This window comes from Bombus fervidus, chromosome 14 (assembly GCF_041682495.2).
Source record: "Bombus fervidus isolate BK054 chromosome 14, iyBomFerv1, whole genome shotgun sequence".
Taxonomy (NCBI): domain Eukaryota; kingdom Metazoa; phylum Arthropoda; class Insecta; order Hymenoptera; family Apidae; genus Bombus; species Bombus fervidus.
Genome location: NC_091530.1, coordinates 10,217,796 through 10,231,119, shown reverse-complemented (window position 1 = coordinate 10,231,119; position 13,324 = coordinate 10,217,796). Strand labels below are relative to the sequence as shown.

General features: G+C 34.5%; 1 protein-coding gene across 12 annotated transcripts in view; it reads right to left on the bottom strand.

The window, feature by feature from the left end:
• Positions 1 to 13,324, bottom strand: part of Unc-104 (kinesin family member unc-104) — a 35,808-nt gene that overhangs the window by 5,834 nt on the left and 16,650 nt on the right. For 3 of the 12 annotated variants that reach the window (XM_072016270.1, XM_072016269.1, XM_072016275.1), the window contains exons 5-23: positions 12,443 to 12,788; positions 11,987 to 12,242; positions 11,355 to 11,512; positions 10,878 to 11,017; positions 10,233 to 10,271; positions 8,259 to 8,393; positions 7,455 to 7,901; positions 6,859 to 7,061; positions 6,660 to 6,777; positions 5,761 to 5,933; positions 5,003 to 5,181; positions 4,383 to 4,520; positions 3,133 to 3,270; positions 2,679 to 2,797; positions 1,667 to 2,036; positions 1,488 to 1,578; positions 1,242 to 1,357; positions 554 to 1,094; positions 221 to 410 (exon numbers count right to left, since the gene is read on the bottom strand). In XM_072016270.1, coding sequence (XP_071872371.1) covers positions 221 to 410; positions 554 to 1,094; positions 1,242 to 1,357; positions 1,488 to 1,578; positions 1,667 to 2,036; positions 2,679 to 2,797; positions 3,133 to 3,270; positions 4,383 to 4,520; positions 5,003 to 5,181; positions 5,761 to 5,933; positions 6,660 to 6,777; positions 6,859 to 7,061; positions 7,455 to 7,901; positions 8,259 to 8,393; positions 10,233 to 10,271; positions 10,878 to 11,017; positions 11,355 to 11,512; positions 11,987 to 12,242; positions 12,443 to 12,788 — 3,897 coding nt within the window. The remainder of the gene's footprint in view (positions 1 to 220; positions 411 to 553; positions 1,095 to 1,241; positions 1,358 to 1,487; positions 1,579 to 1,666; positions 2,037 to 2,678; positions 2,798 to 3,132; positions 3,271 to 4,382; positions 4,521 to 5,002; positions 5,182 to 5,760; positions 5,934 to 6,659; positions 6,778 to 6,858; positions 7,062 to 7,454; positions 7,902 to 8,258; positions 8,394 to 10,232; positions 10,272 to 10,877; positions 11,018 to 11,354; positions 11,513 to 11,986; positions 12,243 to 12,442; positions 12,789 to 13,324) is intronic. The other 9 variants (XM_072016272.1, XM_072016271.1, XM_072016273.1 and 6 more) reach the window with 9 other exon arrangements.

Below are 13,324 nucleotides of genomic sequence, written 5' to 3'. Positions count from 1 at the left end.
ATTTAAGAAGGAATAAAACATAACGAAGAAAATTGCCAATTCATTAATAACATGATATAATAGTCATCGTGATTGTCACTGGAGTTTATTATTATATAATCTAGTAATGTAGTAACATCTTTCTAATAAAATATCTCCTTTCTTTAAATTTGTGCGACTATTATATCGACGAGGAGGGAAAGGATCAAGAGGGGTCTACGCTAAGGGTAGCAAGACAAACCTGGGCTACCTGCTTCCGAAGAACGACGCAAAACCAGCTCGTAAACACCACTGAGTCTGTTTGCTTCTTGATTGCGGTAGCTTCCGCTGAATAGATGCTTCAGAGAACGTGGCCCTACTCTGGCGTCTCTGCCATAAATGATCATACTCAAGTCTTTCGTGATGATCGCTGGTCTTCCACAATTCTCCAACTACAAGAAATGATATGAAGAAATAAATCAGAGAACGAATCTTATAGAGGCATTTAATCTCTATTAAATATACAACGCATAGTCTGTGATTAAATCCCTAATAAATATATAATACAAAACATTCGAATAAAGAATAAACGTACCTCGAGGTAAGCAGAAATTGTCATGAAGATTTGTTCTCCGTAAGCTGTAACTCTATTGAGCAAGGCCGAATTATGAAGAGAACTATCCCACGCTGCCTCGAATCTGAACATGCATCTATCATCACCAGGTACTTCTAGATATTCGCCAGGGAAAAGCCCTAATGAAAGCACCGACGAATCATTGTCCTCTTCTTCCGGTTCTGGCGTGTTTCTAATACGTCCGACAACCAACTCTCTCACATCTTTCCATCGCAGCTCAGACGCTGGTTCGTGTACAATAGTAATTCGAATCCGACGCTGGATTCCCTGATGGAGCAAAAATAATCCACGACACGGTAGATCGTCGCTATGATCGACCACGGATGGTACGTATTCACCGTTCGGCGCTAACTCGCAAATCTCAAACCAAACTAATACATCGTATTTCGCATGCACGTGCGACGTGCTCGGAGATGGTAAAACACTGCCGAATTTCGGTGAACGTACGGGTTGACTGATAGGTATAGATGGCGGAAGCATTCTCTTCGGTGGTTGTCTTACGCTATGAAATACAATGCAACTGAGTTTATTCGTGATTTAAGAAAGACAATAATATCTTACCAAATCGTTATAACTAACCATCTTAAGGATTAAAAAAGACAATATCTTGTCGAACTGATAGATTTCATAGAAATTATTTAATGCTTACTATTCCAGTTTTGCATCTTTATGCAGAGGATGTTGCTGATAGTGTCCAAAAACTTCGAAAACGATTGGCTGAGTTTTTAGATATTCCAAGAATGATTTTGTTACTGTCACCGTGATCTGAACAGTATACGAAAAGAAAGAATAAAGAAATACATAATCGGAGTTGATCATATATAAATTATTTCTTTTTTTTTTCATTTAATGCAAATTATTTGTTATTTCTTATTTTAATGTAAATGTAGCTTACATTTTGTACGTGATAAAATCCAGGAGGACATCCTTTTCCTGTATTTTTTACTGGCTCAGTTGAAAATGCTTCATCGTGTCGATGCAAGAAACTAGATATAACGCATCATAATCATACATTAACTATCAATTTCTTACATAAAATATCTTTATTATTGTATTATACAAAACTAAACATACTTGAATTGGCAAAAAATGTCAGCATATTCGGTGGAAATGCCCATGGCCTGTAGCACGGTAACCCTGAATGTGAATTCAGAGCCAAGTTGCAAATGATCCGGTAGATCCTCTTCCTTCATGTCGCTGGAAACTGAGCTATCCCCTCTGCCACTGTCTGCATCGCCGATATCGTCTTCGTCTTTCACCTCCTTTTGCTCGTTGTGGCCTTCTACGACACGTTCCTCGTGTAACAGAATTTGTCGGTTCTTCTCAAGAGTCTGAGTTAACAGAGTGTTGCGTTTGTTCTGCTTTTGATTTCCAAACAAGTCATCCTCGAAAGAAATTCTAGCTGACTGTCTGACGCCACTTGAGTATTCACTGTTTTCCTCTTCTGGAACAAGGGTTCGTTACGAAAATCCTACGCCAGAATACTTTTTCCAAAAAAATATAACGCGTTTCGTGTTCTTATCGATCGCGTGCAGTAAATTTCTTATTATGACTGATATAAATTGACGTAAAGACTTCTAACATTAATACAAGCAGTGATATCCAAATAATAAGCGTATGTAATGAATAGTATGTAAAATATATTATGTATATATATTTACTTATTTAAGTGCGTGTGCATATGTGGTGAATAGTAAAATATATTATTGTAACATCTTTTAAATACTAAATTTAAATTTATATGAACAATAGTGTACGCGTATAAATATTTTAATCCACAGAGCAAGGAAACGATACAACAGTAAAATTATATGACGATAACGTCATTTTAATTACTTCTTTAATTACTTCTGAAATAATTGGTGGTACTGTTGTCTAGTTTCATTATATCGACATTGTTTCGCAATCAACTGTGTTACTGATAATATACATCTAGGTATACGCATATCAGCGATGCGGTCAACTTAATATCGCCTAATCAATCACGTAATATGTATTTAATTTCCTCCATCAGAGGAAATAAAGGAGTTAAATAAACTTAAGGTAGGAGATAATAAAAGAAAATATACAGACACTGATTACGTACCAACAACAGCTTGCACAGCTACACGCAAGTAGCCTTTTACGTCTCCCTTTTCGTTTACTATCGCTACTTTGTGTATCAATGGTACGGGATACATAAGATTGCTTAGATATACGAAAGACCTATGGCAACAAACAAATTGTACATTTATTATCAACGTTTTTTTACAGGGCCATGAACATCAAAATGCTTCGACACTACAAATACAACACAAAATGTTTCATATTAATAGAACAAAATTCATTAAAATATTTGGTTTATTTATCAACTAGGTCGTTAAATATTTATAAAATACAATTTTTGGTAATGGCTATTTTGTAAAATGTACTCTTCACCGTCTCAAAAGAAAGTTCATGAAGATTCGTTTCATCTGTCAGCTAGATTGTTAAACATTTATAAAAAAGATAATCTAAAGCATAGATTTTGGAAATGTCTGATGTTTAAAAAGGTTTCTTACCTGCCAACCATTCGGAACCAGGGAAAACGGTCGTAGAATGGATCACCTCCAGTGATGGATTCGATATTGAAATCTGGGGATGTCGGCGACAATTCTGCCTCATTATGATACATTTCTCGCATCAGTTCAAGTCTTTGTCTGCACAAAAGCGAAAACGTCGAATCTCCGTTGTTAATAGGTTCGTAACTTTCTTAGCCATAAGATAAAAACGTAATCAAACATTGTCGAGAAGCACAGTGAAGGACACTCTGTACATAATACTACACCGTATGCGTGGTGTTGTGTTCGGATGTATTCGAAAGTGGTATGACAGATATTGTAGATGTTCAAATAAAGGGACATAACATGAGAACTTCAGTGTCTTTTATTTTTCTTAAACGGTGACTGAAATTTTCGTAGAAATGCAAGTTCTATTTCATCTGAGTAATAAAGTTGATATATTAAGGACAACATTTTACATATTTCTGCTGTCCCTGTATTTTCATAATAAGAAGGAGTTACGTTACGAGTTACGATGATGTAGAACAGCTAGAATATTCTATATGATTTTTATCAAAATTGTTCGATCATAGTTGTTTAATCATAGTTTCGTGTAATTCGCAGTGACACGTGCACGGTGAAGTCACGAAGCGATAATGTGAGAAAACTTCAGCAGCAAGGAGCGCACGTGTTCAGCGGGACGCAGTTGAAACGTGTACAGGAGTTAAACCCTTCGACTAATTTTCAGTTAATGTCAATTTAATAAATTTGATTATATATTTCTTTAGTTAATATACAGACTATTTCTCTAATTTCATTCTAATCGTTGAAACTGGTACAACGAAACTTTAAACTGCCTAAAGAGGAAATAAAAAAGAAAGATGTAAATATACTAAAAAATAAGATACAAAATAAGATAAAAGAATTTTGTAAAATATACGGAGGGGTTAATTCCGCTCCGACTGTTAATATCAAACAGACTAAACACGCTTGGCCATGCAGAGATCCTTGATCGATGTACATTTTCGTTGAATTTAGCACAATTGCAAAGCGAAAGTATATTTCGTTGGTAGGGAAGAGATGAAGAATAGAGAAACTGTTTAAATCAAACAGACAGTGTACTGAGACGTAGCAAAAATACAGTGATAAGACGAGATTAAGACCGACATTTTGCACATAATCGTATATATAAAAAATTTGACAGAGTTAGAGGATGGGCGTGAAGCGTGTGACGATAAAGAGGAAAGAGTCTCACGCGTTCGAGCACCAACCTCGAAGGCAAAAGATTTGCGAGCGAGAACTTCGGATTAGAGTAGGCGGTTAGACATTGGAAAATATCCTCTTTGGCCTCCGGAGTGCTGGGGCTCGAGTCCTCGTTGTACACGTGTCGCATCAACTCCAAGCGCTGTCTATAAGTTAACACGTATTACTTGCGTGAGTGTCCCTGTGCGGTTTCATCCAAGCACGCGTCTAATTAAAAGCGATCATAGATCTTGATCCGCGAATCCGCACTTTTATCAGTTCTTTAATCGACCTCCTTACTATTCGATCGTACGACGAATTTAAAGTGCTGTCAACACTTACCGATTCTGATCGTATGGCCGAGAATAAAGAAATCGATAAAGGAACGATATTTTATTTTTTCGCATTTGATACTGATATTAGAAAAAAGAAATAAAATTATAAAATAGCTAGTAGCTATCGTATTCGGTACAAATAATGGCAATAAGAAGAAAGGTGGCAATAAGAAAGCTTTCTGATATCTAGTTTTACTCGAGAGATATGTACTGGAGTTTGAAATAAATTATGTGACTCACCCTGTATATATAAACATAAAATAATAAGGTAAAGCATGTTTAAGAAATGAAATGTTAAATAAAATGTAACACACCTAAGTTTATCGAGTGTCCAGTAATGTGTCGCGCCATTCTTCGTGTCTTGAACTTCTACAGCAACTATGGTACGCGGGAATGGTCTTTCCTCCTCTTCCTCGTCGTCAATGACAGGCAAGAGATCCGAAGGAAGTGGCGAATAAAGCGTATCCGTGAGCAAGGTAAACTGGAATTGTACCTAAAAAGGATATATATGATATTTGTGAAGCAAAAGTAGAGAAAGCTTTTGTCGCCTGGAATAAATATAAAGATGTACCATTGTGAAAAAATGAAACGACCAATAAAATGTTAAATTATAAAAGTGATGGTGAGGTACGAAACAAGCGGATGGAATTAATAAAAAAAATATCAGTAATGAATAAAAGATTAAACAATTAGAACAACAAAGGGATCGATATGGGAATTTAAAGTAATTACTTGCGAATACAAAGTATTTTTTTGACTATTAGAACGTCAAAAAGGGGGTACGCAAAAGTGCATTAATCGTCAAATTTGAAAATTTGTTAAGTTTAAGTAATTCAGGCTTAAATTAATATTATGACCGATAGTTGATTAACAAAAAGCTTTTTTTGAATAATTTATTTTAAAATATTTGATCATTTTTGTGAAATTGATCAAATGTTCATGATAAATGGCTCTTAAAAGAATGTCAAAAGATATGATGAAAGATATGAATGTTGATGATTTGTAATCAAAAGAGAGCCGTATATAGGTTTGAGTTTTCGTTAGTTCATCGAAGAATGAACCACGGATGTACCTTCTTTTTGAGTTCGACAGAAATAGCGTTAGCTTCTTTGAGGAATATAGCGTTGCCCCATAGATCATCCCGAAGACTTGTGAATTGATGATATTTCCACTTGCGGAAGGCCCAAGCGGCCAGTTGGAACTCTCTCTCGGTCCAGTTGCTCTCTGCGTCAAACAAGGGGTTGACTGAAATGCAAGCCATTACCAGGCAAAACAGTCAGAGAAGCCAAGCATTTCGTGGATACTGGTTCCTTCGTTAAAAGAAGCGACTGGCGTTCTGTCCACGATCAGATGATACACCATTTCATTTTGCAACAAGCGATCTTTCTAAGAAACATACCTCGAGACTGCCAACAACTTTTTAATAATGGGGAAAAAGTAAAAATTTCAGGAGCACAAAAGAAATATAGTGATGTCATACCGGTTAACTACATGCGTGCATCGCAAGTTAATTGAAAGACAAAATCGAACAATCAACGTACATTCAGAGAACATATTATTAACAATTCGTTACGTACCACCATCTGATCGTCTCACAGATCCGTACAATGATAAAATTTGTAATGGAATGAAACTGAAATTATATGACGGACAACGATGTATGCTCCTTTAATTAGATTTTTCTAAAAAAGTTTACGATATAAACTATAGGTGAGTCCATTACAAATTCAAACCTTTTAACGAAAGGAATATAACGATCTATTATATATGTGATCATTCCTCATTCGTATATAGAACTGTGAAAAATGTTTGATCAAAAATCACTGGCTTGAAATTATGCCTATTGAAATTATGAGAGTCAAGCTATAATTGTTGATCTTATACTATCTTGCTTACGTGAATTTCAATAATTGTAAAAAGTCAGAATATGCTATATCATAATTTTAAAAACCATTCAATATGTGTACTCACCGAAAATATCTTCCTCGATATTGTTAAAGTCTTCGGGGGTATAACTGCTGTACATTGACATCGTCATACTTTGTTCCTCAACCTGTCGTTGCAGTGCGTCTATTCGAGCCTCGTAGTTCTACGTAAAAATACAAGAAACCATATGTATGAATATTCACATTGAGTATCCATTAGTTTATAAAATATTAGTCGTACTTACCTTTCTTTGTTCTTCGAACAATTGGTCCGCCTCTTCTTTCTCTTTACGAAATTGTTCTTCCAAAGCTAATAATCTCTTCTCCATCTCAGCTTTTAGATCAATTCCTTGTTTTTCTAGCAATTCGATCTGTGCAAAGTTCCAGTCGACTGTTTCTCCATTTCCAGGAGTTTCTGCAGGAGATCCCTTCTCTCTTCGTTCACGGACTGCACAGCCAACAAAACATCTTTTTTCACATAATATCATTATAGACATGTTGAGTTATAGGCGGGTCTCTCCTCATTAAATATAAGATAACGTAGATAAAGCTATATTTAGTAATAAGATAGAAATAAAGAATGTAATAAGAATAACTCTTGGAACAACTTTTTCAGTTCTGAATACTTCAACGGTTCACACATAACTTCCATCTGCCAATCATATCGCACTCTTAAAGGTTACACACGCACAATACACATTCTTGCCGTACGTAGTCAAATTCAAATTTAATGCCCAGTCTTTCATGCTTGTGCGAAGCTTATTCTTATTGAGGGCATTTAGGTATAAATGGTATCGAGTGTAAAGGGTTGAGCATAGAACAAAGTATATACACTACTTACCCTGATCAGGATGATTGAATCTGAACACATGATTCTTTCCTAAGATGACGCGAGATCCGGTCTTCAGAACGATCGATTCAGTGACCTCACGTCCATTCACGTAAATTAAAGCTCCTTTCTTCGGAATCAGGGTAATAATACCCTCGTGATTCTCGAAGACGCAGTGCTCGCTCAGTATGTGAGGACCACATAACTGTATATCTTGCGGTATGTTAGCTTCGGCGCTACCGATACGTGTGAAGCCATCCTTGATGTAGTAAATCAAACACTCGGACATGAGCGGATCCTCATTCAGATTCACCAAGTGAGGAGTTTTTTTTGGAGAGAATACACCAACCGTGACTCCATCCTCTTTCACAGCAACCCCCATTTCGGCGAACACCGCCTCGCGTTGTAAACGAATTATCTCGGTTCGTTTTAGCTTCTCTTCCCATGTTTCATTCAATTCTGAGAAGTAAATGACAGCAAATTTCGTACGTCATAATTTTTACCATTTCGTCTAATGTTATATATATATATAATATATATACATATAATATATTATATATTATATGTCACGTTGTCATATTATATATTATATATATAACATACACAATATATTACACACACACACACACACACACACACACACACACACACACACACACACACACACACACACACACACACACACACACACACACAAAATTGTTTCTAATAGCGTTCTTTTTTAACTTTAAAAGAATATGTATCTAAGCATAGAATTTATTTTCTGTACAGTATTTCGTGTATGTAGTTTGTTAAAAAAATTAATATTTTATTTACCGGCTATAAGTTTTTCTGAAGCTTGTAATTGATCCACTGCTTCTTCAGCGATAGTCGATGTGGTATGAGACGGGATTCTGGGCCGACTTTCCTTCACATCGTCCTCGCGTTTGGTTGCTCGGACGATTTCATCCCCTGTGGGATAAATAGAATCGAATAAAAATACAGAAGGTATAAGGGGTTGAATTTAGAATGGCGAGTCTCAGCCAGGGGTATAACACGCGTCTTGAAAACATCAAAAGCCATAACTAAAGCAGTGGCGTAAGTGAAAGAGAAAATTTTTGCCAAGATCTGTCCCATGATCCGTATCACAATGAAAAATGTTCTTTAGAAAAAAACAGGAAATAGAACATATAATTTAGACATTCTCCTTCACGAATAAAAGCTGTTATTATATTATTTCATTGAACAGAGAACTTCTTTGAATAATAATATATATTGTATATAAAAGAAAGTTGTTTCAAAGTTATTCACGTACATGAAAATTAACACATTAAAACTTATATCTTTTTTCTTATGAAATACCAAGGGATTAAATTTTACAAAATATTAAAAATTCGTTTTCTTATTTTGGTTATCGCATATAAAGCAACGTTCTATCTTAAAAGAAACTAGGGATGAAATTCAATGTGAAATCTCTGATTATAAAATTGAGATTGCATACTTCACAAATTTCTGAGAATAAAAAATATCTTCGTGACATACAATACTGTAAAAATGACAAATACAAACGATCCGTATATATTTATGCAAATCAAGCGCAGCGCTCAATCAAATATTGCTATCCAGCTACAATGTTCATTAAACTTTGGTTGAAGTCTAGTAAACGGTGCTCGTGTCACTGCGTCCGAGATGCGTTCGAGATGTTCATTGTCGAGTGCCATGCAGTATCTTTAGGCTGGTTCGGGAACAAAGTGATGGATCTAAGTGGATAATAAGCGAAGCAAACAACACGTGTTTACTGGAGAGGAATTCTGACACAATGGAAAACTATAAAGCCTGAATTTATATGTGGTCGCTCGACGCGAAATGAATTGTAATTACATGTTTACATATCATTTAAGATTCTCTCGAAGACGCTAACAAGATTTTTCCAAAACATGATATTATGATGACGATGATACATTGATCTCAACCAAATTGTTCGGCTCATAACACAGTCAGTTACATTTTATATGACTATTTTTTCCTTATAACTATACTACAGATGTTTATATATTTAAAAGTGCAAAAATATACAGAATATATATAATATACAAAAATCCTCATTTAATTTTTATTTCTTGAAAAATATGAATTTCCATCAACATCCACAATCTACTTAGAAGTTTATCTTAGAAGAAATGCTACCTTTCTGAATTTCCGATCAAGATCGATTTACTTGTAACGATTTGTTTTTATCGCTCAGTTACAGCAATCTATTTTAATCCAAAAAATGTGGTAATATCATAATGAATGATTAATTGTAACAAGGATCAAGGTATCTGCTTATCCTCATATGCTGCTTACTAAAAAACTGTATCGAAAAGTCCATCGATTGTACATTGGTTTAATTTAACGTTGGTTTATAAAATACACAAGAATGTTGCGTTCTATGCAACCACTCGATGTGTCCTTCCTCTATTATTCATGTTTATTCTTATATTTTTCTTTTTAAGGAGGAACGCTAAAAGCCGCTAATTATGCAGCCTACGAGAGGCAGGAACAATGATAATCATTAGGCACTGGTTGTCACAGGGTTGTATATATATGTTAAAGGAAAAAACAGAATGCGTATCGCGAAGCATATGTAAAGAGAATTTTGTCTGAAAATCGATAAAAACACAGAGAGATAGAAATAGATAGATAGATGACACGCATTATGCACTTGGCCGTGAATGAAGCGGACGTTCAAAGAACAGGCGCAGAAGAGTGATCGATTGTCTGGCTTTTATAAGACTTTTCGTTGTGTGGATTGTCGGTTATTTTACTTACTAGATTCTTTCTTTTCATATGTGACTTTACCATCTGGCCCTACGTCAAGCACAGGGGAAACAAAGAAAAAAAAATGTACTATGTAAATGGTGGCTTGTCTACCGCACACTACTTTTTTACAATTTGTTTCTCCTTCTCCTTATTTTTTATTTCTCTCTATATATTTTTGTTTATCATCGTTTGTCCTTTCCTTCAGCTTGATATATTTTTACAGTAATATTTCTTTTCTCTTTTACACGAGCAAGTTTACTAAAACGCGTAGAACACTGCGAAAAATTATTTTTGCAACCTATTAAATCATTTATAGCATATTTTCTTTTTACACGGGAGGAATATCAATGATCAAGTAAGAGTATCGTCTAATGGAAGAAATACCATATTTCGTTTACAGTTTAACCAGTGTTCAAATATTACTCTTTCGGAAAAAGTATTTTCATTATAGAATTATTAGAAAACGTGACAAACCAACCCTGACAGATTACCAGGCACACGCAAATGTCCTCAGATTAGTAGTCTTTCAATTTAGTTATTTTTATTCAAACTATTATTTGCATATACCTGTCATAAAATGCCTGTATGCCTGTATAAAGAAAGAGGGCATCACTCTTTGAAATTCGAGTATTATATGGTGAAAAGTCAACTTACCTTCTTGCACATCAATACCCTCTTGTTTCAGCAATTCCCGTAACTTTTGAATCTCTTCTTTGAGTTCTCTGATAAGCTTCGCGTTCGCGTCTTCGTTGACGACGGCTTTGCAAACTATTTGTTTCGCTCTGTCTGCGTATCTGTAGTTTACCAAAGTAAAAACAATAAAAATAATTATTCACAAAAGTAGATATGCTAGTAACGGGAACAGTTACAAAAAAACATGCAGCCTATTACAAGTTATTTTATATAGTTAGCTGTTTTATACAAATACAACTATTGAAGAAAGGAGATTTATTCATATTCATTAAAATTTTTGATGCCAAGAATTCTTGCAACTCTAAATAACTATGCACTTGAATCGTCATGAGACTTTTGAAAAAACAGAAATGCTTGAAAAAACAGAAATGCTTGAAAAAAAAAATCAGTTAATAAAGGCGAAAATAGCAAAATTACAAGGGTTATGAATAACTATACCGTAAGGTGGAGAGGGTTTCATCGTAATTGATGTCCGCTGGACTCACTGCTGCAATCATTGCTGTTTTAGAATTACCTCCTAGATTTTCTCTCAAAAGCCACGTTAGAACAGAATCTCTATAGGGGATGAAATCAGCCTTTTTCTTCTTTTTAGTGGCCTAGATGACCAAAACAAGAACTCATTCACTGTCTATTTTGTATACAAAAATTTAGCAGACTAATATTCAATGTATTTCAAAGTATAAGTAATTATGACATATTTGATGGATTAAAAATATTACGATACATTTGATTTGTAATATTGTTAAATTAAATAAGTGAGTTAAAAGATCATGGATACACGAACTTACCGCCTAAAAATCCATAAACGACAGTAGAATAAACAGAAGACATGGATTTCGTTAATGTGAAATTTAGGCAACATCTACATAACTTTGAAAGGTTAAAATTGTGCAACTTGTGCACAACCAATTGTGCAACGTACCCATCTTTTATATGACTTGTATCAATAAAATAAAAAAAGCAATTTCATCGTAATGTTACGTTCCACCATACAAGAAATATAAATTTTAAATCATCTTCCTACTATGCATTATACATTATTTTTTTATAGGTAAAAAAGTATTGCTTACAATTTCAGCAAGGGCACTGATGACCTTTCCAAGGGTCGTCAAGCTTTTATTAATATTGGCACCTTCTTTCAACCTCGTACCCTTTGCACCAGTAGAATCAGCTCTTTCAGAACCCGCCAAATCGACCAGGGAGATTTTGCTGACTTTTTCTGTCACTAATCCTGTTGCAGAATCCTGCTTTTGTTGCGTGAAGAATATCGTAAATACGGCATGAGATCTGCTAGATGTTTCATTCATATTTGTGGCTGCTACCGTTCTGAAAAAAGAAAATAAGGTATATGAAATAAAATATTTTGAAATAAAATATCAAATATATTTTATACTCCTAAATATATTTTATATCAATTTTTATAATATGTTATATATTAAAAGTATAATACTAATCTTTCAATTAATTAGATGTTTTAATCAATTTGGATTATTAAATTTCATTAATTTTGTATTTAATGTACATACCTTGCCTTGTTCCCTTCATCGATAAGATCATGAATATCTTGATACGACATCACCGCCAATTTGGACAGGTCCTCAACGTACGGTCCAAGCAGAGGATGCTCCCGTACACGAAGGTTTCCTTTGTTCTTGGGATTTAAGAGATCCCGCACCCTTTCGCAGTATATTTCCATATAACTCACTTCAACAGAATACTTCAGGCACTCATTTGAATTGCGACTGATTTTTCTAAAGAGGTCCTTGCAAATTTGAGGTATTATTCCCTCTTGACCTTCTTCTTGTTTACCCATCATGGTGTACGATTTGCCAGCACCGGTCTGTCCGTAAGCGAATATACAGACGTTGTAACCTACGTGTTAACAAAATCATTGTTCAAATTAATTATTAATTAAATTTTTACATAATTAAAATTAATAGCTAAAACTATATCGAGTCGTACATATACTGTTGGTCACAAGTAGTAAAACTCCTGTTGATATTTGATGCAAATTGAATAATTAATAATAAATATTCAATAATAAATTTTCACTATCTTTATTTTTTAATTATTTTATTATAAATTTATCCAAACTTAGTCCAATAAATGTAACGAGTAGACATCCTAATATTTATAAATGGTAATCCGTCTACATATTTCTAAAAATTGCGAGTATTGTAAAAGGTATAACAAGATATCCTTCCAATAATCATTTATTATAAGAAATTCAAAAGAACAGTAGAATAATGTTTTCAAATTTTTTAACGGTAGCATATATTCGTGTGTCGTGAATATATGCCAAGATCGTATGAGAATTCGAACGACTAAATTCCTATCCGGATGGTATGTGGGTCCACATGTTCGGTTCCTCGACGTAAATTCCGCGGTATGCGACAATTCGAGTACAT